General features: G+C 40.5%; 2 protein-coding genes across 5 annotated transcripts in view; one reads left to right on the forward strand and one right to left on the reverse strand.

Annotated features, from left to right (window-relative positions):
- The window catches only part of LOC117557290 (unconventional myosin-XIX), a 23,870-nt gene extending 7,846 nt beyond the window's left edge, over positions 1-16,024 (forward strand). For 2 of the 4 annotated variants that reach the window (XM_034233075.1, XM_034233076.1), the window contains exons 5-24: positions 520-652; positions 2,968-3,037; positions 3,128-3,230; positions 3,314-3,410; positions 3,501-3,577; positions 3,917-4,004; positions 4,482-4,647; positions 4,885-4,958; positions 5,835-5,956; positions 6,164-6,277; positions 6,791-6,967; positions 10,522-10,659; positions 10,767-10,874; positions 10,960-11,030; positions 11,678-11,757; positions 12,962-13,119; positions 13,289-13,418; positions 13,625-13,710; positions 14,370-14,693; positions 14,785-16,024. In XM_034233075.1, coding sequence (XP_034088966.1) covers positions 520-652; positions 2,968-3,037; positions 3,128-3,230; positions 3,314-3,410; positions 3,501-3,577; positions 3,917-4,004; positions 4,482-4,647; positions 4,885-4,958; positions 5,835-5,956; positions 6,164-6,277; positions 6,791-6,967; positions 10,522-10,659; positions 10,767-10,874; positions 10,960-11,030; positions 11,678-11,757; positions 12,962-13,119; positions 13,289-13,418; positions 13,625-13,710; positions 14,370-14,693; positions 14,785-14,898 — 2,430 coding nt within the window. In that variant the 3' untranslated portion in view covers positions 14,899-16,024. The remainder of the gene's footprint in view (positions 1-519; positions 653-2,967; positions 3,038-3,127; positions 3,231-3,313; positions 3,411-3,500; positions 3,578-3,916; positions 4,005-4,481; positions 4,648-4,884; positions 4,959-5,834; positions 5,957-6,163; positions 6,278-6,790; positions 6,968-10,521; positions 10,660-10,766; positions 10,875-10,959; positions 11,031-11,677; positions 11,758-12,961; positions 13,120-13,288; positions 13,419-13,624; positions 13,711-14,369; positions 14,694-14,784) is intronic. The other 2 variants (XM_034233077.1, XM_034233078.1) reach the window with 1 other exon arrangement.
- A 150-nt stretch (positions 16,025-16,174) lies between these two features.
- Positions 16,175-19,520, reverse strand: znhit3 (zinc finger, HIT-type containing 3). Its single transcript, XM_034233082.1, has 5 exons — positions 18,469-19,520; positions 17,430-17,461; positions 17,250-17,306; positions 16,582-16,656; positions 16,175-16,431 (listed from the first exon to the last, which is right to left on the reverse strand). Exons 1-5 carry the CDS (start codon positions 18,534-18,536, stop codon positions 16,253-16,255), a joined length of 411 nt encoding a protein of 136 aa, XP_034088973.1. The 5' UTR covers positions 18,537-19,520; the 3' UTR covers positions 16,175-16,252.
- Positions 19,521-20,866: the final 1,346 nt, after the last annotated feature.

Raw genomic sequence — 20,866 nt, forward strand, 5'->3', positions numbered from 1 at the left:
CCATAGATGCCGTGTGTAAATTGAAAAGATAATACATTTGCAACATAGGTAGACCAAATGTTTGGAAATGCATGTGTCGGTAAGAACACCTGTCGTCGGTGAAACGCCCATCCTTACTGCAGAACGTCTCTCATTATATGTGCTATAATGTTTTTTAACGGACGTTGTCTGATTTATATAATCATATGCGCGGGCCGCTAGTGTCTGTTGATCTCCAGATTAACAGCAGCATGAGAATAACCTGCCGAAAGTGCCGATGCTCCATGGCGGAGGCTCCGGTAGAAATTGCCGGGATTTGCGTTTTTACCCCCTTAATGTCTGACCAATGGTTGAACAGCATTTCCGTGCACATGACTTGTGTTTAAAGTCTATAGTCCGTTTGAGTTTTGCCCGTGTGAACGCAAACCGAACCTTCTGAAAAATGAAACAATGTAACAAACTGTGGTCTGGTGCACACCAGAGAGCGGACTATTAGGTGTGAATGCACCCTAAGTGGATCTGTGATTTGTTTCTTTATAGACATGGACGTCTCGTTGCCTGATGAAATATTATGCCACTGTGGCTGCCGCCTCCTCTGTGGTGAACAGTCAGGACACCGTGGAGAGGATAGAGAGGAGGGTGCTGGACTCTAACCCCATCATGGAGGCTTTTGGTGAGTGATCTCTGAGGCCTGTACTACGAAGCTGGTTCAACCTAACCTGGATATGTTTGAGTTAGCCGGTTGGCCTAATCCAAAACATACACGCTCTCGCTAAACGGTCCTACGACGCGGGTTATCAAGTGGATCGCTCAAGCCAGCCGTGTCCTATCTAGTTAGGTGCGCGTTCACATGAAAGGGGTGGTATTTGGAGCATTCGACCAATCACAAACATGGAGAAGCGTACTGACAGCGCAGCGTCATACTTCCTGAATGAAAAGTCTATAATATTAGACATATGAAGAAGTTAAACTTTAAACATCCATGACTTAAACACTTTATCCAGGATAAAAGCCACAGAGCTGCACCTGCAAGGTGAATACAGCTGGGAACAGAACAAGTGTTTGAATGCGTACATTAACAGGTTTATGATATCACTGCCCCGTCTAAGACACGATTTGACTTTGATTACATTTGACTCGAGTGTTTCGTCAACTTAATGTGTTTCTTAAAATAATACTTCTGCATACATATGTGACACTGTGAGTGTTGCACGGCCAGATACGGCTCAGCTGACTCAGATAAGAAAATATATGATACATTATGAAGTGATATGCCGCGGACTGTAGGCCTACTTAATGTTACTCTGATCCGGTTACTTATGTTGTGGCAGATATTTAAGTAAGCTTTCTTAACGCTAATGTTATAATAGTCAGATTGCTCTGAAGATGGGAGGTGATATTCTATTAATGTTCACGTTCACACAGTCGGTGATTTTTGCTGGCCGTCTTTCCTACAACGGCAGCTTTTCTGTATTTCCTTTCTCCTGTAATATGACTTGATCGCTTTAAACTCCGCACACTGAGCTCTGATTGGTCAGCAGGCAGTGCTTTCACTGAGTTGAGCTCTTAGCCTGCAACCTAACCAGGGGGGTATACTACGAATCTAGTTCAACCTATCCTGGATATGTTTTGAGTTATCCGGTTGACTTAATCCAAAACGAAGCCGCTCTCGCTAAACTGTCCTACAACGCTGGCTATCAACTCGTTCGCTCAAGCCAGCCGTGTCCTATCTAGTTAGGTGCGCGTTCACATGAAAGGGGTGGTATCTGGAGCATTCGACCAATCACAAACATGGAGAAGCGTACTGACAGCGCAGCGTCATACTTCCTGAATGAAAAGTCTATAATGTTAGACAAATATGAAGAAGTTAAACTTTAAACATCCATGACTTAACCACTTTATCCAGGATAAAAGCCACAGAGCTGCACCTGCAAGGTGAATACAGCTGGTAAAAGAAAAAGCGTTTGAATGCGTACATTAACAGGTTTATGATATCACCCCCGTCCAAGACACGAGTGGATCTGACTTTAATTACATTTGACTCGAGTGTTTCGTCAACTTAATGTGTTGCTTAAAATAATACTTATGCATACAGTATGTGACACTGAGTGTTGCACAGCCAGATACGGCTCAGCTGACTCAGATAAGGAAATAATACATTATGATGTGATATGATGTGATATGAATGATAATGGGACACATCGACGTCTGCACTCACAGTGCCGCTGACTGTAGGCAACGTAATGTTACTTTGATCCGGTTACTTATGTTGTGGCAGATATTTAATTAAGCTTTCTTAACATAGCCTAATAGTTATAATAGTCAGATTGCTCTGAAGATGGGAGGTGATGTTCTATTCATTTTCACGTTCACACAGTCGGTGATTTTGGCCGGCCGTCTTTCCTGTATTTCCTCCGCACACTGAGCTCTGATTGGTCAGCAGGCGTGGTGCTTTCGCTGAGTTGATCTCTTATCCTGGAACCTATCCTGCTTCGGAGCACAGACTAGGTTCCAGGATAAGTCACCATGGAGATCTAGCCCGCTAAAAAGTGAACCAGCTTCGTAGTACCGGAAATCCCAGAAGTTATCTTGCTAAACGAAAATCCTGCTTCGTAGTATACCCCCCTGGTCGGGACCAGGTTAGCCGCACAGCATAAGTTACCATGGAGATCTAGCCTGCTAAAAAGAGAACCCGCTTCGTAGTACCGGAAACTCCGAGTTGTCCCTGAAGTCAGCTCGCTAAGAGAAAATCCTGCTTCGTAGTACACCCCCCTGGTGTCACATTAAAGGAAAATATATTTGTTTAACTTGAACCCTTTTACCCATGTTTTTGTGTCCAAGTGAGTAATGGGCCACAACAGTTTTTTAAATTGGACCAGTTTTGAGCTTGAGCACTTCGGCCTGGTGCCACTATTTCTCTGTAATGTTGTCAGATACTTATAATAACAATCTGAGTCAGTAAATAACCACACTTTTCCCTTGCTGTAGGCAATGCCTGTACTCTGAGGAACAACAACAGCAGTCGCTTTGGAAAGTACATCCAGCTCCAGTTAGACAGGTGCTCACAACTGACCATGCTGCACTTTCTTTTTCATCATCATTGGTTCAGTTGGTTTAATCTCTCCAACTTTTTATTTTGTATATGAAGGCGTCAGCTGTTAGTGGGGGCGTCTGTACAAACGTACTTGCTGGAGAAGACCAGGGTGGCCTGCCAACCGGCTAATGAGAGGAACTTCCACATCTTCTATCAGGTGAGTTAACAGGGCTGCTTGATTATTACTTGATTATTTAATGTTAACACAATCATATGTATCATAGAATTATTGTTTTCCAGATGCTGAAGGGGGCCACAGATGAGCAGAGGAAGGAGTGGAAGATGCCATGTGGCAAACATTTTGTGTGGCTGCCAAATTCAGAAAAAACAGTCGAGGGTTGGTCTTTGCATATGTTTTTATTATGTTTTTTTATGTTTATGTTTAGTGATTCTTACAACAAACTTTTCTTCATGTTATTTTTTATAGAGGATTCCTTTCAGGAGACTGTCGAGGCAATGGTTCATCTGGGCATCAAAGCAGAGAGGCAGAGGCAGTTATTCAGGGTAAGGGACTCCTCAAAGGAAACACTTATTGGCTTGTTAATAATACACTTTAATGTATTTCTAAGTAGATAAAGGACATTTTCAATGTTAAATGAATGTGGGGTATTTGTTAACAATTATAACCATCAAATGAACACACATTTATATTATTATTTCTGCAAACAACTACATTGTGGTGTGGTTGAATACACACAATGTATTCATTGTTTATAAACTGCTTATGCATGCTAAATGTGGGGCTAAAGTACAGTGTTACATCATCATCTTTTTCAGTTACATTTTTTTAAATGTTCTTTATTTCTTTGTAATATAGTTTAATTTCTCTTTAATGCATTACAGATACTATCAGGGATTCTGCAGTTGGGGAATCTGAATTTCTCTTCAATGGATGAATCACAGCCTTGTGACCTAGATGAGCAATCTAAAGGTATTGAAAATGATTTAGTTTGAGGTATCTTATTGTTCTTTTCCAGTTATTATGTGCTTAAAATGTCCATTGTCTAAAAATCTTAGGCTGACATAAATATAGTATGATGCTCAAGGGATTTCTTTTTGAAGGAAAGGTCTGGGACCTAAGAACAGGTGAAAAGTTTTGCCAGGAAATTATTTCAAATGTCCTAAAATGAGTATTACAGCAACAATCACCTCTGTTGCAAAAAATAGTTCCTGGCAAAACTATTACTGTTTTACAGATGTGGAAATGAGAACGATTGAACTGGAAAGCCCTGTTTACCTGTTCTTAAGTCATAAACACATTTTAGATCGGACTTAGTAAATGAAACAATATAGTTTATATTCTTCTCTAGCCTCTCATTGCTTCTGTAGACTATAACTCTGAACAAACCAGAACCGATATACAAAATACGAAGTAACCAGTCTGCCTTCCACTCCTGCTCTTTTTCAGACTTCTTGCAGAGGGCTGCTGATCTGCTGTGTGTCCCCGCTGAGGAGCTTCTCATGAGTCTGAGAGTGAGGACGCTGAAGGCGGGGAAGCAGAGCGTCCTCAAGCCCTGCTGCCGGGCCGAGTGCAGCATGAGGAGAGACTGCCTGGCCAAGGTCATCTACGCACAGTAAGAATGACTCTGACATCAGATAACACAGCAATGTTTCAAAGGACTGGTCATGCAGGAACTTGTTTTTGTCCTGGAGCACTCCTCGTTTCCACCAAACACTCGAATGTGAAACCATCATGCCCTGTTGTTTACAATAAACAGTGAGGAAGATGTATCTGTTAATCACTCTTTATATTGATAGGGATTTCTATGCTTTGGAGAAAGAGTATGAGATTGTCTCTTTTTTACCAACAGGTTATTTGAATGGCTGGTTACATTCATCAACAACAGCATATGTGCAGACAAATCCACATGGTGCAACTTTATAGGTAAAAGCCTTATCGTCTCGTACTTTATTGAATATAAATACATTTATTTGTAAATGTTAATACTAGGGATGCTCCGATCGCCAATTTCGGGGCCGATCGCCGGAATCAGTATCGGCCGATACCGATATCCGATCGAGTGGGCGGGGCCTAAATGGAAGATTTAAACATCACTTTAAATCTTCCATTTAAAGTGATGTTTAAACTCAGTTAATGGGGCTCATTCACTGGAGCTTCCACAAACAACAATCAACATAATTATTACATTCAAATGAAGTACATTATTCAAGTTTACATTCACTTTGGATAATAACACGGGAGAAATGAGCGGAAGCGCTCTCTTTTCCTCTCTCCCTCTCTCTCTCCCCCCTCTCTCCCCCTCTCTCTCTCCTGACAGCCTGTCAGTATCTCATGCAGCTCACTGATCCAGTAATGATGAGTGACCCGACAGTGAAGAATACATATATTTATAATAACTAGTTTAGCTTGTTCCAGAGGTAGATAAAATAGCTAAGTGTGTTAGGTCTAACTCTTGTGTGTTTCGCTCCGCTCACCGGTCCGGCGGGCGGAGCTGCAGGATTTCTGCTTCACACACGTTGCATATCGCTATTTTACTGTCTTTTTCGGACACCTTAAAATAATGCCAGACCGGTGAAGCCATTTTGACGAGCTTGTTTTGCCGCACACAGAGAAAAGTGTCATGTATTTTACGTCATGCGTCATGCTCTCGCGATCGGCATGTTTAGAGAGCACCGATCGATCGGTAGAGAGTGAGTATCGGCCGATCTCAATCGGTGACCGATCGATCGGAGCATCCCTAGTTAATACCCAGTTTCTGTTCATAAACTCACAAATTCCTCCCCTCGCTGTGATCTCCAGGAGTTCTAGATGTCTACGGGTTTGAGTGTTTCCAGATCAATAACCTGGAGCAGCTGTGCATCAACTATGCCAATGAGAAGCTGCAGCAGCACTTTGTGGCTCATTATCTCAGAGCTCAGCAGGTACAGATTTCAGTTTTCCGTTTCATGCACCTGATCTCAGGAGGTCCGTAGTTTCACTGCCCTTTAGGTGCAGGCCTCAGACATTCAGGAGGCTTCTCCAGTCATTATGAAGTCTCTGTAAATAGAAGCACTTTTACCTTGCATCATGTGAAAACGTCTTTGTGTATTTTGTGCTTGAATAATAATATGAATCTCTCCTTCTTCCAGGAGGAATACGTGTCTGAGGGGTTGGAGTGGTCCTTTGTCAAATATCAAGACAACCAGAGCTGTCTGGATCTTCTGGAGGGAAGTCCTGTCAGTGTGTTTTCTCTTCTGAACGAGGTAAGCTGTTTCTAAACTATCAGAGTTTTCAACAGAACAGCTTGCATAAAAAGACACAGTTCAGAGTGAATAAAACAACAGTCATTACTTCCTCTTCTTAAATCACCAAGTTTTCCTTTTTTTTTTTAATTGTCAGCATGTTTTGGACACATTTCAGAATTTCATTTAAATCATTATCTAGAAAGAAGGATGGTTGGAAATGATCTTACTAGTTTTTATGGATTTACTCTTTCACATTAAAGCCAATGTCATTTGTTTTTAATAGAATGAAATAGAAGTAACATCCTTTAGCTCTTTAAACCTTTGTTTCAGTGCAGTCATTTTCTGGACTGCACTTTCTTTTTGTCTCATTAAATATATGTATCTTATGTTCGTAACGTTAGTAAGATTTGATTTATATATAATATTTCTAAAACAAAGTTACAAAGTGTAAAAACGGAGGCAGTGGGTAGTGTGGAATAGTAAGTAAGTAGGTTGACTATGTAATATGTAACTTTTTACATTCTGCTACAGGAGAGTCGTCTTAATCGTGCCTCAGACGCAAAGACAATGAAGGTGCGTCTGGAGAAGGAACTCAGCAATAATGCCAACATCAGCTGGGACAAGTTCAGCAAACAGCCGCACTTCACTGTGGCCCATTACGCTGGCCAAGTCGCCTACCAGATACAGGGGATGGTGGAGAAAAACAAGGTGTGTACAAAAACAAACATTTAAATAGGGTTTGGAAAGTTGACCACAGATCCCATCCATATGCCTGTCACGATAATGAATTTTGTTGGACGATACATTTTCCCGGAAATTATTGCGATAAACGATAATATTGTCCTAATAATAAGACCTTTTTAGACCACTGACATAATGATAATAATAATTCAAGTACATCCTTTCAAACATAACTTTTTATTGAACAAGCAACATTGCAAATGAAATGTGAAATAATATTAAAATATATAAATGATATATAATAAATAAAACAAATAAATACAATTTATAAAAAATTAAATCACACACAACCAAAATAATAAATTAAATAGACTCAGGCTGGAAAACAGAGCGCTCTGTATCTATCTATATATTTATATATATTAGGGCTGTCAAGTTAACGCATTAATAACGCAAACATTTTTTAACGCCACTAATTATTTTAACGTGCGATTAACGCATGTGTATTTGTCCTCGGCCCGCCCCGTAGTTTCAGAGCCCAAAGGCTTGACGTTGTTGTTGTTGTTACTTGGATGGTGGGAGATTCTAGCGAGAGATATGGAGACAAAAAAAGGTGTTTTAAACAGCAAGCCAAGCACACAGCTGATGCTGACAGCCCCGCTCCTGCCGCCCGCTTGCAGCAGACCACGCTTGAAAGTTTGCCGGGGAGACGCCTGGACACGGCGTCTACGAGCAGCAAGCTTTCAACAGCGATAGCTAGATGGGTGACGGTGGCTATATATATATATATATATATATATATATATATATATATATATATATATATATATATCAGGGCTCGACATTAAGGACTGCCCGATGGCCCGGGGTCATCTAGTATTTAGCTCGGGCAATGAAGCCTCACCTGCTGGTTACCCGATCGGGCAATCTATTATGCCAGTATCATGCAGCTCTCGGATCAGTAATGAGTGACCCGACAGTAAAACTAAACATATCTATAACTAGTTTAGGTAGTTTGAGAGGTAATTAAAATAGCTACGTGTGATATTCTAACCTGAAGTGTGTGTTTTGTCCGCTCACCGCTGCATGTGATCATGCAGAGCTGCGTGTCGACTCGTCAGCAGCAGCTGATCTCTCTCTCCCGTCAGATTAGACTTCACTCACGTTTATGTCCATATCGATCAGATCCAGCTAGTTCTAGCTAATGATATGACTACCTGCTTATTAAAAGACACCTAAACAATAAGCGTCGCTATGCAACTGGGTGAGGCCGCAAAGTATAGCGCAGCGTTATGCATTTGTTTACATGCCCACCGGAACCTCGAGGCATTACCAACAGATCAACGCACAATCAACCCATACAGGACATCTCTTTCTCCACATTAAGTGTTAGACATTAGAATGGACTATTCATGTCTGTCACATACTTTCTTGTCTGTCACATACTTTCTTGTCTGTCACATAAGTGGCGCAACTGAAGCGGTATTGCGCTAAAGGGAAATTATTTTTGACCGGACGCTTTGACCGAAGAGATTTAGATTTGCCGGCTAACGGGAACTCTGACGTCGCCATTTTGTGTGCTTCGCGGATGCGCTCGGCTCCTCTCGACTGCTGCTCGGGTCTGCTCGGTCAGCTTCCGGATGAGGAGGCATTCGTTCGACCAACTCACAGTAGATAACATTACAAACATTTTTTTTGTTTTGGCAGTTATAACTGAATGTAATGTTTTCTACTTTTTTACATCTGGGAAGGCATTTGCCTTCATCAGATGGAAAGTGTCTTGACCAACAACTTAAGTATTTCTTATAGCTATGCAGGGCATGCAAGCGAGCAAACACAAACAAGAACAAACAAACAAGTGAAATGAAGAAATTGTACAATATAATATTGTGGTGGTTCATCTTATAATTCAGTCTAGAGAACCAGACGGCATCTAAGACCTGCAACAATCTAAATGTTCTAGGGGGAGGCCCCCCAAACCCTTCGTACGTCATTTCGTCCGCGTGCATTTTTCAGGGCAATCTCTATTGGGCTCAGGGCCATCTGTAAATTAGCTTAGATGGCCCACAGGGCCATCTCCCAAAATCCTTAATGTCATGCACTGTATATATATATATATGAGCACACATTGTCTCGAAAGCAAAACAACAGTCAAGTGTACAGTCCACTGTCCATACAAAGACCCAGATGCCTCAACAGGCCATATCCAAATCTGTAATTCAAAGATTTCGAGCAAGGAACACCAACATGTTTGCATTTTCGGGCAACTGCATCTTTGATTGTAAACTGTCGGTAAGGTGGGGGCTCTCCATCTCCAGCTGCCGTTTTTGCTCCCAGCTGGGAAAACGGAATGGGGTGGTTGTGTTTCAGGTGCAGTTTAAGGTTGGTCGTGTTGCTACCTTTTTAAAACAAATGCGACATAACGGCTCATTCAAGTCCGTAGGTTCGCCTCGTTGATTTGTCTTAAAGGTCCCATGTCATGCTTTTCCGGTTATTACCCGTCCCCTTGTGTGTTATGAAGGTTTTTCTGCAAAGTCACAAACCCTCAAAGAACACCCTGTAGCGAGTAAAACTCTAACACAGAAAAGACCTGTCTATGCTGCCCCAGAACGCCTCGTTGGAGATTTCTCATCTTCCATTGTTTGCTTCCTGGGTTCTGTGACGTGTGAACACTTGGCCCAAATGGAGCACCTCACACACCAGGATCCCTGCTAACTAACAGGGAGTCCCCATTGACTTGCATAGAGCTCCCTGAACGCTGGTAATAGACGAGTTGGGATCGCGGAGAAATGCTCTCCGCGATCCCATTCTCACAGCGTTATAAACCTTTTTCTTATCAATATCAAGCCACACTTATTGTTTTTACTTCGGCTGTGAGTGTTTGTGTGTGCTCAGGATGAGTTTCGCTTGTTCTCGCTCTATCGCCGACCCGGAAACCTGTCCGCTCCTCGCAGCAACGAGCCTCGCAATGAGCCTCGCAGCGAGCCTCGCAACGTCCCGACCAATCAGAGCACACTGGGCTCACACAGGCAGGAGCTCCAACAAGCCGTTTAGGACAGAGTGAATAACTGGTGAATACACATACTATACAGAGATGCTGTATGAGAAACCAATGTGATTTTGGAAAATTACACAATTTAAGTCTTTTCTAGTAGACCTCAACAATGGAAATATGATCAGTAGAAATGGCCATGACATGGGACCTTTAAATTCAAAATATTCCCACACCGGAGATGTGATATTGGTTTTGCAACCAATTCCATTTAACTTCAAATTCCCCTCGAGTAAGTCACACGTTGTCTCCTGCTTGTCTCTATATTATTCATTTGGCTGCACTGCTGCACGCGGAGTGTCCTGACCTGGCTGTGTGTGAGCCCCGGCGCGCCTGGCCGGCAGACACAGTGTGCCTGGCTAAAATGCTGGTCACATCCTTATGTAAACAAACACGCATGTAAACGGCAATTTATCGAGCTCAGAAAAGTTATCGAGCTCATTTTTATTTATCGTACGATAAGTCAATGAATTGCTTATCGCGACAGGCCTACCCATCCATTCATCTTCTGCTGGATTCTGTGTTTTAGGACCCGGTGCCACCAGAGCTCATCAAACTGCTGCAGAAGTCTGAAAACTCTCTGCTTCACCACATCTTCACCGACAAGGAAACTGAGATTCCTACCAGCAAGGGGCTCAGTAAAGTCACTGTGGTCTCCAAGTTCAAGGTGGGAGCCAATTAAAGCTTTTATTACAAGGGTTGTTTAGCTTGTCTGTAGAGCTCTCTCTGGGAGGGTGTTGTCATGGCACTGATGCCTTTAATGTCTCATGGTAGAACTCTCTGGAGAGCCTGATGAGGATCCTCCACACCACAACTCCTCACTACACTCGCTGCATCAAACCCAACCCTGACTGCAAGCCGCTGACCTTCAAAAAGGAGGAGGTACACCATGGCAACAATCCGAGGCAATGCTTTGCACTTTCACACGAGATACCTGTTCTAATGGATATTCTCTGTCTGCTTTCAGGTCATCATGCAGCTGGAAGCCTGTGGGATTGTGGAGACTATTCATATAAGTGCTGCTGGCTTTCCAATAAGGTGACCTTTGTTCATTTTGTAACTATCTAAAAGGCACAGTTTACCCCTAATCAATAATACATATTGTTTATCTTAGCTACTTATAAATCTAGTGTGTTTTGATTGGAGTTGCTGAGTGTTGGAGATATCAACCGTACTGCACCTGTGTGAGCGTACTCCCCTCGTCCATGAGGAGATGCCGGTTTCCTTCTGTACGGTGATAAGGTAGTTAGTTTTTCTGGGACAGACGACTGAATTGGCAGCGCCACAACAATGGCCAACATTTTGAAATTGGGAAACATTTTTCCAGGGAAAGTGTACATAAAAGTTACAGTAGATCGCCTTCAGTCAGTTTTCTAATCTGTGGAAATGATGTACAACCTTCTGATTTCTCCATCATTATTTAATAAAATTGGTCAATGATACATTTTTCCTTCTCTGGGGTGTCATTTGGTATAAAGAAAATAGTCCCCACATAAAACTGCTCACAACAAGGTCTCCTTCTGGAAAAAGACATTGCTTTTGATATTTCCAACACTCGTCAACTCTCATTAAAACAAACTATACTCATAAATAGCTCTACAGGTAAGAGGACAAATATTTGTGTTTGATAATGTATTGCTTCGTTTCTCTTGAATTTTTGTTGACTTGTGATTTCTGTTCTACAGAATTCCCTTCAAAGGTTTCATGCAACGTTATGGACTGATTGCGAAATATTCACATGTCAAGTCAGGCATCCATTCTATTGGTAAGTACAGTTCGTTGTGGGATCAATTCCAGCTCAATGTCTGCATGTTAACTGTGGACAAAGAGTGCATGTATTTCCTCTCCTTAGGTCTACTGATTTATTCTCCTTTTCCTTCATTAGACCTCTTAGTAAATGAGACCCTCAGTTCTCTACTCTCCTGGGGACTTTCCTATTTGGTGTATAACAAGGGAACTATCTAACAAAATAAGCAACTTCTTCTGAACCCTCCAGGTAAATGCTTGCCCCTCTGAATGCCACAGCTCACTTTGCATGTTGCTTCTTGTTTCTGTACGGATTCCTGATTGGACTTGTACTTGTACTCTTCTTTTCATCAGCTGCTTTTTGCAGGGATTACAATGTTTTTCTGTCCGGCTCTTTGTTCCAAACTGGAATATTTCAACAACTATTGGATGGATTGCTTTCATGATCCTCAAAGGATTTATTGGACTGACATTGGTTATACCATTTTCTTTGTTTTTGCGCCACCATGATGTGGACACCTGAGAATTTTAGTCAAATGTTTAAACGCTTTTGGATAGCCATACAATTTGGTGCAAAATTCATGTTCTCCTCAGGATCATTTACAAAACCTCTGGTGATCCCCTGGTTTTACCTACCTAAATTGTAAGTAATCCAATAGTCTGATTTATGACCAAATGCATGCAGCCTTAGCTGTAGCAATGTTGGTAAAGGAGCCTGCTAATTCTTATTGAATGCTGCCAAATGTAAGCAGATTGGACATTTTCATTATTATGGTCCTTTTTAAGGTTCATATTTGTATTTTGTGCCTTTGCTGTGTCATGTCTCCATGCTTTAATGTTCAAAAAGCTCTTTATTTTTCTCATACTGCCTGTGCAACAGCACCTCTTTTCACCCTCTGTCTGAAACCAGAGCCCAGTCTGCTCTGATTGGTTAGCTATTATGTAATTGGTCAAAGGCTTAGACATGTCCCGACCCTTACCCTATCACAAACCATGTGACAGAAGTAAACAAAGAGTCAAACTGAAGCGGTTCAGGCAGGGGAGAGAAAAACTCTATGGCCCTTTTTAAATTCAGAGTAATCCTATAAGTGCTGCTGTTGATTCTGATGACTCACTGACAAACACAATGTGTTGGAAATAAATCCAAAGACAGGTAGTGCTGCTCTGCTCTAACTGTAAGTCTGTCTTGTGTTGTTCACTGTGTTCTGACTCCTCTGTCTTAGATGCGGGGGCTGACTACATTCTTCGGTGCGGGGTGGAGAATCTCCTCAGCGTCGTGTCACAGCACGAGGCGTTCGACCCCCTGTGCAAAGATAACAGTGGAAAACACAATTCATGGGTTCACTGCGGGAGGACTAAAGTTTTCCTCACTCAGTTGATGGTCAGTGTTTAGATGTCTTCCTCACACATCATTTAGAGAGGTGTATAACATGAAGAAGTAATTTGCTTATTTGGTCAAATGTGTCATGCATTTTTATCAATGTGGTCATACATTGGGGATTTCTCTGGTGTATTTGGAGTACTGACCTGCCCTGGTTTTTGTCTCACAGCTAGATTTTCTGGAGTACCAGAGGAAGAAGGTCCTGTGTCAGTGTGCCTTCTCCATTCAGTGCTGCTGGCTGCGGTACCAGCGCCGCAGACGCTGCGCCCGCCTGCTGTCTGCCACTCGGATCCAAGCAGGTGAACTATTTGAATGCTCCTGAGTGGAATCAGTTGATCTCTGTGGCCTCACGCCAGTCTGCTGGCTTTGACCTGAATGTCTGGCCAACAGGATCTCATCTGATGAACTGTTCATGACAGATGTTCTCTTGTGCCCACAATGCACGGATTAAACCTGCAGAATGAATGGCTTGGTTAGATGTGTGTGTGTTTTATGTCTCCTGCAGTGGTGCGGTCCTGGCTGGTGAGGAGGCAGCTCCAGAGGTGGAACAGAGCAGCTGCAGTCATCCAGAACACCTGGAGGATGTGGAGGGTGAGATTTGAAAAGAATATATATCACATCTTGTGTTTTCTTGTTCCAAGTTGTATGAATTAAGGCTGTCAATGTTACCTAATAACGCTCCTGATTAATCTGGAAACCTTAACGCAGAGGGTGACCACAGTGGCTCTTCGTAACAACTGCCTTGTCGAATCCTTTAGCTTAGTGTCAGAAAATGTTCCGACTTCATGCCAATAATTCAGAAATCATGTTTTAATAAATAAAATAAAACCTCAGATTATTTATTTCTAGTTTGTCATGCATTTCTTTATTTCAACACCACCCATGTATTTTATTTATCTCTCCTCAAAATACAAATGCCTATTAGTATTTTTCACACTAACAGGCAACAACTAAGACTTTTGATCGCTGATGACATATACCATGTGAAACCCACGTTGTTATATTATTGGCTTACAAGCCTTCTTAGCAGCGTGATGACAGCGTTAGATGTGAACATTCTGTTACATCATGAAAATGTAGATCTGACTTTTTTCCTCTCAAGGCTTCCGAAGTCTGCGGCTGTTATAGAAGCGCATGACTAAATCTAAACAGGAACCTCAAAAAGCCTATTAGATTACATTCACAATGATTATTGATGTAAATTGTCACCATTAAGTAAACAAATGTGTATTTATGGTTTTATGTGGCAGGCACTATTAAAAGCCTTGGCTGAGACAGAACTGGACGATGCAAAGGACCTACTGGAGGCGGACGTGCCACAATTGAACGCCATCATCAGGGAGCGGGGCTCCGTGCAGCTCTCCTTCATCCAGAAGCCCGTCTCAGTGCGAGGCTGGCCCCTGGGCCTGGCTCTGGCCTCGGCCCCGTCCATCACCATGTCTCTTACAGCCACAGGCTTCCAGAAGATGGTGTCTGTGATGGCCTCCCTCAACCTGCCCTCCAGGAGAGGGGAGTACAAGTTGGAGCCCAACCAGTACTCGCAGGAGCTCGCCTCCATACGGGCCCAACCCAAGGTGAGGGCACACCCACGCCAATTCTTCCCAATCTCAAGTTTTTTTAATATATTGGTGGATTCTTACGATTTAAGTCTTCTTTCCTACTTAGGGATCTGTAAAGCTGCACTACCGCCGGTCTCCACTCCTCTACGCTGACAGGAAGCCCGACATGAAGAGCGACATGAGCGGGTTCAACGCCATCCTGCTCGAGAAAACATTGTAAGAGCTCCTCCTTTCGCTGAACACTAATGTCTGATTACTTGCACACAGATTAAGGATAATCTGGCACAGAGGTGCTTTTGCAGTGAAGCATCTGCTCTTCCATAATGTGACACAGAGGGAACAAACCTGACATTTTATTCTGGCATTGTGTTCAAATGTGTTTAAAGGGACCATTTTCAGCTTCATCTTTTTTTAAATGATGCCAAAGTTGATCTCTCTCTGTGTTATACACAGCTGCCAATACCTACCAATATGTCCTTGCCTGGAGAACTGTAAATACATAGCACAAACTTAAAACCTTTCAAAAAACCAGACTTCAGGTTTTTGTCTCCTTGATGCCTCTTCAGAACATCTGACTGCTGATTGAAGTATTTGGCCTTTGACAAGTGCCTTTCTTATAATCAACACTCAAATCATAAATGTGCTTATTTATTTAAGGGTGATTGTGTGATTTTTATAGATTTATTTTGGGTGTATAAACACAGGTCGGATGCACAGATTATCCGGTTATTAGAACCAGCATTTATTTTGAAAGTAAATTATGCTTTAAAAAAGTAAAGTATTGCACACGTAAAGCACATCTTGCACATTAAAACTACACATCTGCTAATATGCAGCTAGAGACACACAATTAATGACCAAGCAGAAACGTCACTTATGTGATACAGGGAAAGAATAAACCCAGGTTTATTCAAAATGCTGCTTTTTGTTCGACAAGGGTCTTTCTTATTCGCACATCTGCCAAATGTCTGGCCAAAACACTGTGGATTTGCTGCAGAAAAATACCAAAGTCTTTGTACTCTAATGTTTTGTGTCGGAGAATAAACATAAGTGCCATCAAGTTTTGCTATATTCTTTTTCAAAATATATTTTATAATAACGTGACAAAATTGTATTCATGGAACTGACATTGATGTTTAATATCCTTTTAAGCTTTTGGCTAAAAGGATATCTTGTTATATTTCATCTTAATTTGATTACTAAATAATGTCTTAACCTGTTTCCAGCTGTTGATTTACTTATATATGTATACTGCTTGCCAGTGGTACCAAGGGATCAATGTGGAAAACTTGAAATATGAATATTTAAATGACTTATTGAAATAAACTTTATGCATTTTGCTTTCATCTGAATGTGTGCTTACTTGTGATCAGCAATTCAACAACAAACTACATTATGAAGCCTTTTTTGTAGACTCAGGAATTGAAATTGTTTTAAAACATTTTAGCATTTATTTAAACACTATATTCATAAAAAAAAAAGAAAATAAGAGTTGATTCACGTGCTTATTCCAAGACTTTATACAAAAATATAATGAAAAATGATGTGAGAGACAAACTAAAGCAGGGGTGATTTTATGAATCATCGCGTCCTTTGGCTGTTAGCTTCATACACTGATCAGAAAACTCCACAAACAGAGGCTCCTGCATGGCCGCCTTCATCGCCTCATCTTTAACGTCTGCGCTGTCGATGGAGCGCAGCAGCTGTCTCAGGTGGGGGTTGTAAAGAAGATCTCTCATCTCATTGGACTGACCTGTAGAGACATAAGAAAACATGATTTACCCAAGGCTTTTTTGGAAATGTATGTGGCCGTGAGTAAATGCAAGTGTTAGATGGAGAAACGTTTGACATGGGACACCGCTAATAAATGCAGAGAAGACGAGAGGTTCTGTTGGATTAGTACCTAACAGCTGGAGCTTCTCTAGAGGCACTTTGTCGATGATGTCCTCTTCATGCAGAAGATCCTCCTCAGTCCTCTCTGCAAACACAGGGAAGCAATTGTGAAGTTAAATGCGTATTTCAATCTCACAGCCTTTCTTTGCTGTGACTTCAAATGAGAAAAACGTTTGACTACTAACAAGAAGAGAGTCAAATGCTCAGGTTTTCTTTATTTGTTTAAATACAGTAACTGTTTCTATTGATTAAATAAGTTGAACAATTTAAAATGGCTTGAGACCATAAGCACTCCGTCTAAATGGCCCACCACTACCTATTCTTTTATATTTGATTTGTGCTGGGAGAGTAAAGCATCATTTGACAACTTGAAAAAAGACAAACAGTGGGATGCACAGCCTGGTGACAATAGATTATCACACTTATGTGTTTATTATCAGATAAGGACTATGGATGTAGTTTGTAATTTTACCTAATTCTGGAATTGTTACACATGTTTTTATCAAATAAATAAAGATGAAATAAGAAACTATTTAACACTGCATGAGACGATAAGCACTGTAATAACAGAATTTAGAGTTTTACTAAATTGCCCACCCCCACCTATTTATGATATATTTGATTTGTGCTGTTTTGGGCGGATATGGACACACTTTCACAGGAATGAGAAGGCCATACCTGTGTAGAAAGAATCCTTAGCTTCAGTAACTTCAGAAACGACAGGAAGGCAAGAGTCTGCAGACACATAAAGTTAGAAGGTTGATCAGTGAATGATGAGCATTTGAATACGTCCTATGAGAATGAACACAGCTTGTCTGAACAGCACTTCACTAACATACTGAAATCCAGCTCCTATACCTTTATGGTTCTTGTAGCAGCCAAGTGAACAACTGAAACAGAAAGAAAACAAGAATTAAAAACACAAGTATGATCATAATATTTACCTATGTGCAAAACTGAATCAAGGTAACAAGTACATTCTGTACACAGTTTTATAGTATATTATAAACAAATTGTATATAAATGTGTTCCATTGTGTTTATTCTTTCCTGAATCTGCAGCATTTCATTTTTCTACATCAATCTGAATGTCTTAAAAGTTTGAAACATTGCAAAAGTATGAAATTAATAAAATAATATTTTAAGTGATTCATAATTGCATTAATATATATCAATGTAGTTTTTTGCATTTTATAACTCTTTAAAATGATAGGACTATTTTTTTTATATTGGATGATAATGCGGATTAACACGGATTATTTTATATTTATAGAAATTATTATTATTATTTAACAGAATTAAAGCAAACGTAATGCTGAGGCATGTTATTATCAGCCTATATTATCATTGTAAAAAAGGGATTCCATATGTTTACAAGAGTTAAGTTTCCTAATCTAATAAAATCAGAGTTAATGAATGTATCCTTCAAAACAGCGGAAAAGCAGCCAGTGACTTCAAAACGCGAACTGTTTTTGACTTACGCGGGTTGCCGTCCCTCCCATGTGTTGTTGATGTCGAAAATGATTTTCACTTGTAACTTTAAGGGACAATACTTTGCATTAGTGGCATATTCTCTACATTTGCGCATGTTTTTCTTTATGCATTGTCTTATTTTGTTAACAGGTGTTACCACGTTTTAAAGTGAATACGAGCCATGCTTCAAGGCACTGTAACTGAATCCTAATTTAGCTTAAATGTCAACACTAGCACGTGGTGGATACGGCTGCTATTTGTATACACTTTTTTAATTTAGGTCCGACCTACATACTCAGTTTTGTGCCTTAACAATATAAAATATTGGCTACTGTTTCCCCTATAACTGTCTTCTCACTTTAACCAAACAAGCTAATTGAACGCTAGCTAGCTAACAGATGGTTATTTAAGTTAACGTTACTTACTATCTTATTTTGCAGGCTGGACATCTGTATTTCGGCGTATGTTCGCTGCACACACTGCATATCTGCATCCTGGCGAATTGGTGCTAGAAGATCGTATGTGTGTTGACCAATACAGTCTATGGTGTTGACCAGGAAGTTAAATAAATAAGTTCCGGTTGGGAGATATTCCTTCAAAATAAAAGCATGTGACTTCGCCTGGGGTTTCAGCCAAGAGTCAACATAGATTAAACCCAAACACTGATATTTATTAATGCTCATCATCCCTTTTAATTAATAATTTATTATATTTAACAATTGATTTGTCCATTCTTTCATTTGTAAAACATTTATTTCCAAGGCTTGTTGGATAGGGCCAACATTGTTTTCATACATTTCTCAAATTAAACTGAGAGACACCCCAAATATTTCATATTATTAATAACTATCATGACATTTTGAATGCAAAAATACATCTCTTTCTAGGCTGCAGGCTTAAGTATTTAAACAAAAAAAGACCTGTCCCTTGACCTAATGACCTCGGTATCTGGATGTGCATGACACTCATCTGGGAAACAACATGTAAACAGAGCAGGGCCTCATTCCCCCTGAAAAAAACACTGGACATGGACAGGAGGGAGAAATTATATATTCAAAATTCAGATTGTAGAGAAACTATAGAAAACACAGACGCAAGCGTGTAATCCACATTACTTAACATGACTAAAATAGTTTTAATTAAAATACAAATAATGTCTATTTGGATTCAGTTATGAGCAAAAGAAAAGACACAATCCAAATACTGTATCATATCTCCTGCACCCACAGAAATGACTACACATATCTATATATTTATCAAGCACACACACCACTGACCTATATTGCTCAACACAAACTATTTTTGCACCAGCGAGAGACAAGCAGGTTCTTGCTACAGAGTATGGAGAGCTGTCTCGTGTGACTGATTACTGGGCATTGTTCCCGAAGTCACAGCGCTCCATTCACTGGGTCAGGAACAGGGAAGGCAGAGAACCATGGCCATCGTCAACATCAGGAATCCAACTTCGTGTCCGGATCTGGAAGAAATGGTCATCACAAATAATATCCTGCAACAACATTTGTCTTTTCATCTGCAGATTATTTTGTCAATTTATAATTTGGTCCATAAAATGTCATATAAATAATGTCCAATACTGTTTCAAAAACACCATAACAGTTATCTAGCCTTTGCACATTCACAAACATACAGAAAGGACATTTTTGTATCTGTTTTTGGCTCTATCTATCGGATTGACCTAATAGGTGGAACAAAGCAAACTTGAATTCCGAAGCATAGATTAGAACGGCCCTGACACAAAGGCAGTTTGTTCAGCTCACATTCATGACAGTAATCTGCAGGATCTTGTTTGTTATGTAAACATCTTGGTAGCCTATAAGGTCATTTTTTTCATGACAAGGAAATTGCTGAATAAATAAGTGTTTTTCATCAAGAATAAACACTTTTTCAGACTACAAAGGCACATTGTTACCTGTAAACGTCGAGGAAATCCATCAAGAAGAGGAGCTCTTGGTTCTCTTGCGTTTCAGCTCGGTGTTATGAAATTTTTCTGCAATCTTCCTCTCGTGTCCAGCGGGGCAATGGCGGTTTGTGTTCAGCTCGATTTCTCTCTTGGTTCTCCCTTTGCCACACGCATGGCACGAGAACTCGAGCAGATTGTAATAGTCATACTGGTCGTAAAATGTTTCCTCGAAAAAAACAAATCTTTCCATGTCTGTCGCCATTTGGAGATGGGATGCAGCAGATTTTACCAGACGAGTTCAACAGCGAGTAAACAGCTGTAGCCAGCCAGTGTTTATATACAGAGGGTCACGTGATCGTGGCTATGACTAAGGAACAACATGGACTATGCTGTAATAAGCACAGTATACTGTTTTTGTCGGGAAATATTGATATGTATTGTTAGTTTGTTCGTTGTTATTTCACTAGTATGCATGTATTTCCTCACATTACTGTAACATATAGTATTGATTATGTTGTTAAGTAGTAGGCCTTTGTGTGTATTTTTCTGTGTCGTGAGTATTTCAACAAGGGTGCTGTGTGCATGTTTGGCAAACCAAATAACATCCTATTGCTGTTATAATAATGTATCTAACGTGCAATACTTTTAGCACTTTATTAACTGACACTTGTTTGGGTTATGGTAAAAGTAATTGGTAATAACTTACATTGCACATTGGGTCTACTCTTACTCGAATGTTGTCGCAAGTATCCATTTCTAAAAGTTATTGCACACACCTTAATACAAATCACACATAACTGTTACTGCTAGATAAAGGACTGAGCGTTTTTGGTTTATAAATGTATTTTATTTTTAATCGATCAATGAATGTGCGTATTTTCCCATTGTATACAGTCTATATG

This window comes from Gymnodraco acuticeps, unplaced genomic scaffold (assembly GCF_902827175.1).
Source record: "Gymnodraco acuticeps unplaced genomic scaffold, fGymAcu1.1, whole genome shotgun sequence".
NCBI lineage: Eukaryota > Metazoa > Chordata > Actinopteri > Perciformes > Bathydraconidae > Gymnodraco > Gymnodraco acuticeps.

Coding starts and splice junctions, on each gene's coding strand:
- znhit3 (XM_034233082.1), bottom strand. CDS start 18,536: ATGCAGATATGCAGTGTGTGCAGCGAACATACGCCGAAATACAGATGT. Junction 17,462..18,468: donor CCAGCCTGCAAAATAAGATA/GTAAGTAACGTT, acceptor TTTCTGTTTCAG/TTGTTCACTTGGCTGCTACA. Junction 16,657..17,249: donor TAAGGATTCTTTCTACACAG/GTATGGCCTTCT, acceptor CTGTGTTTGCAG/AGAGGACTGAGGAGGATCTT.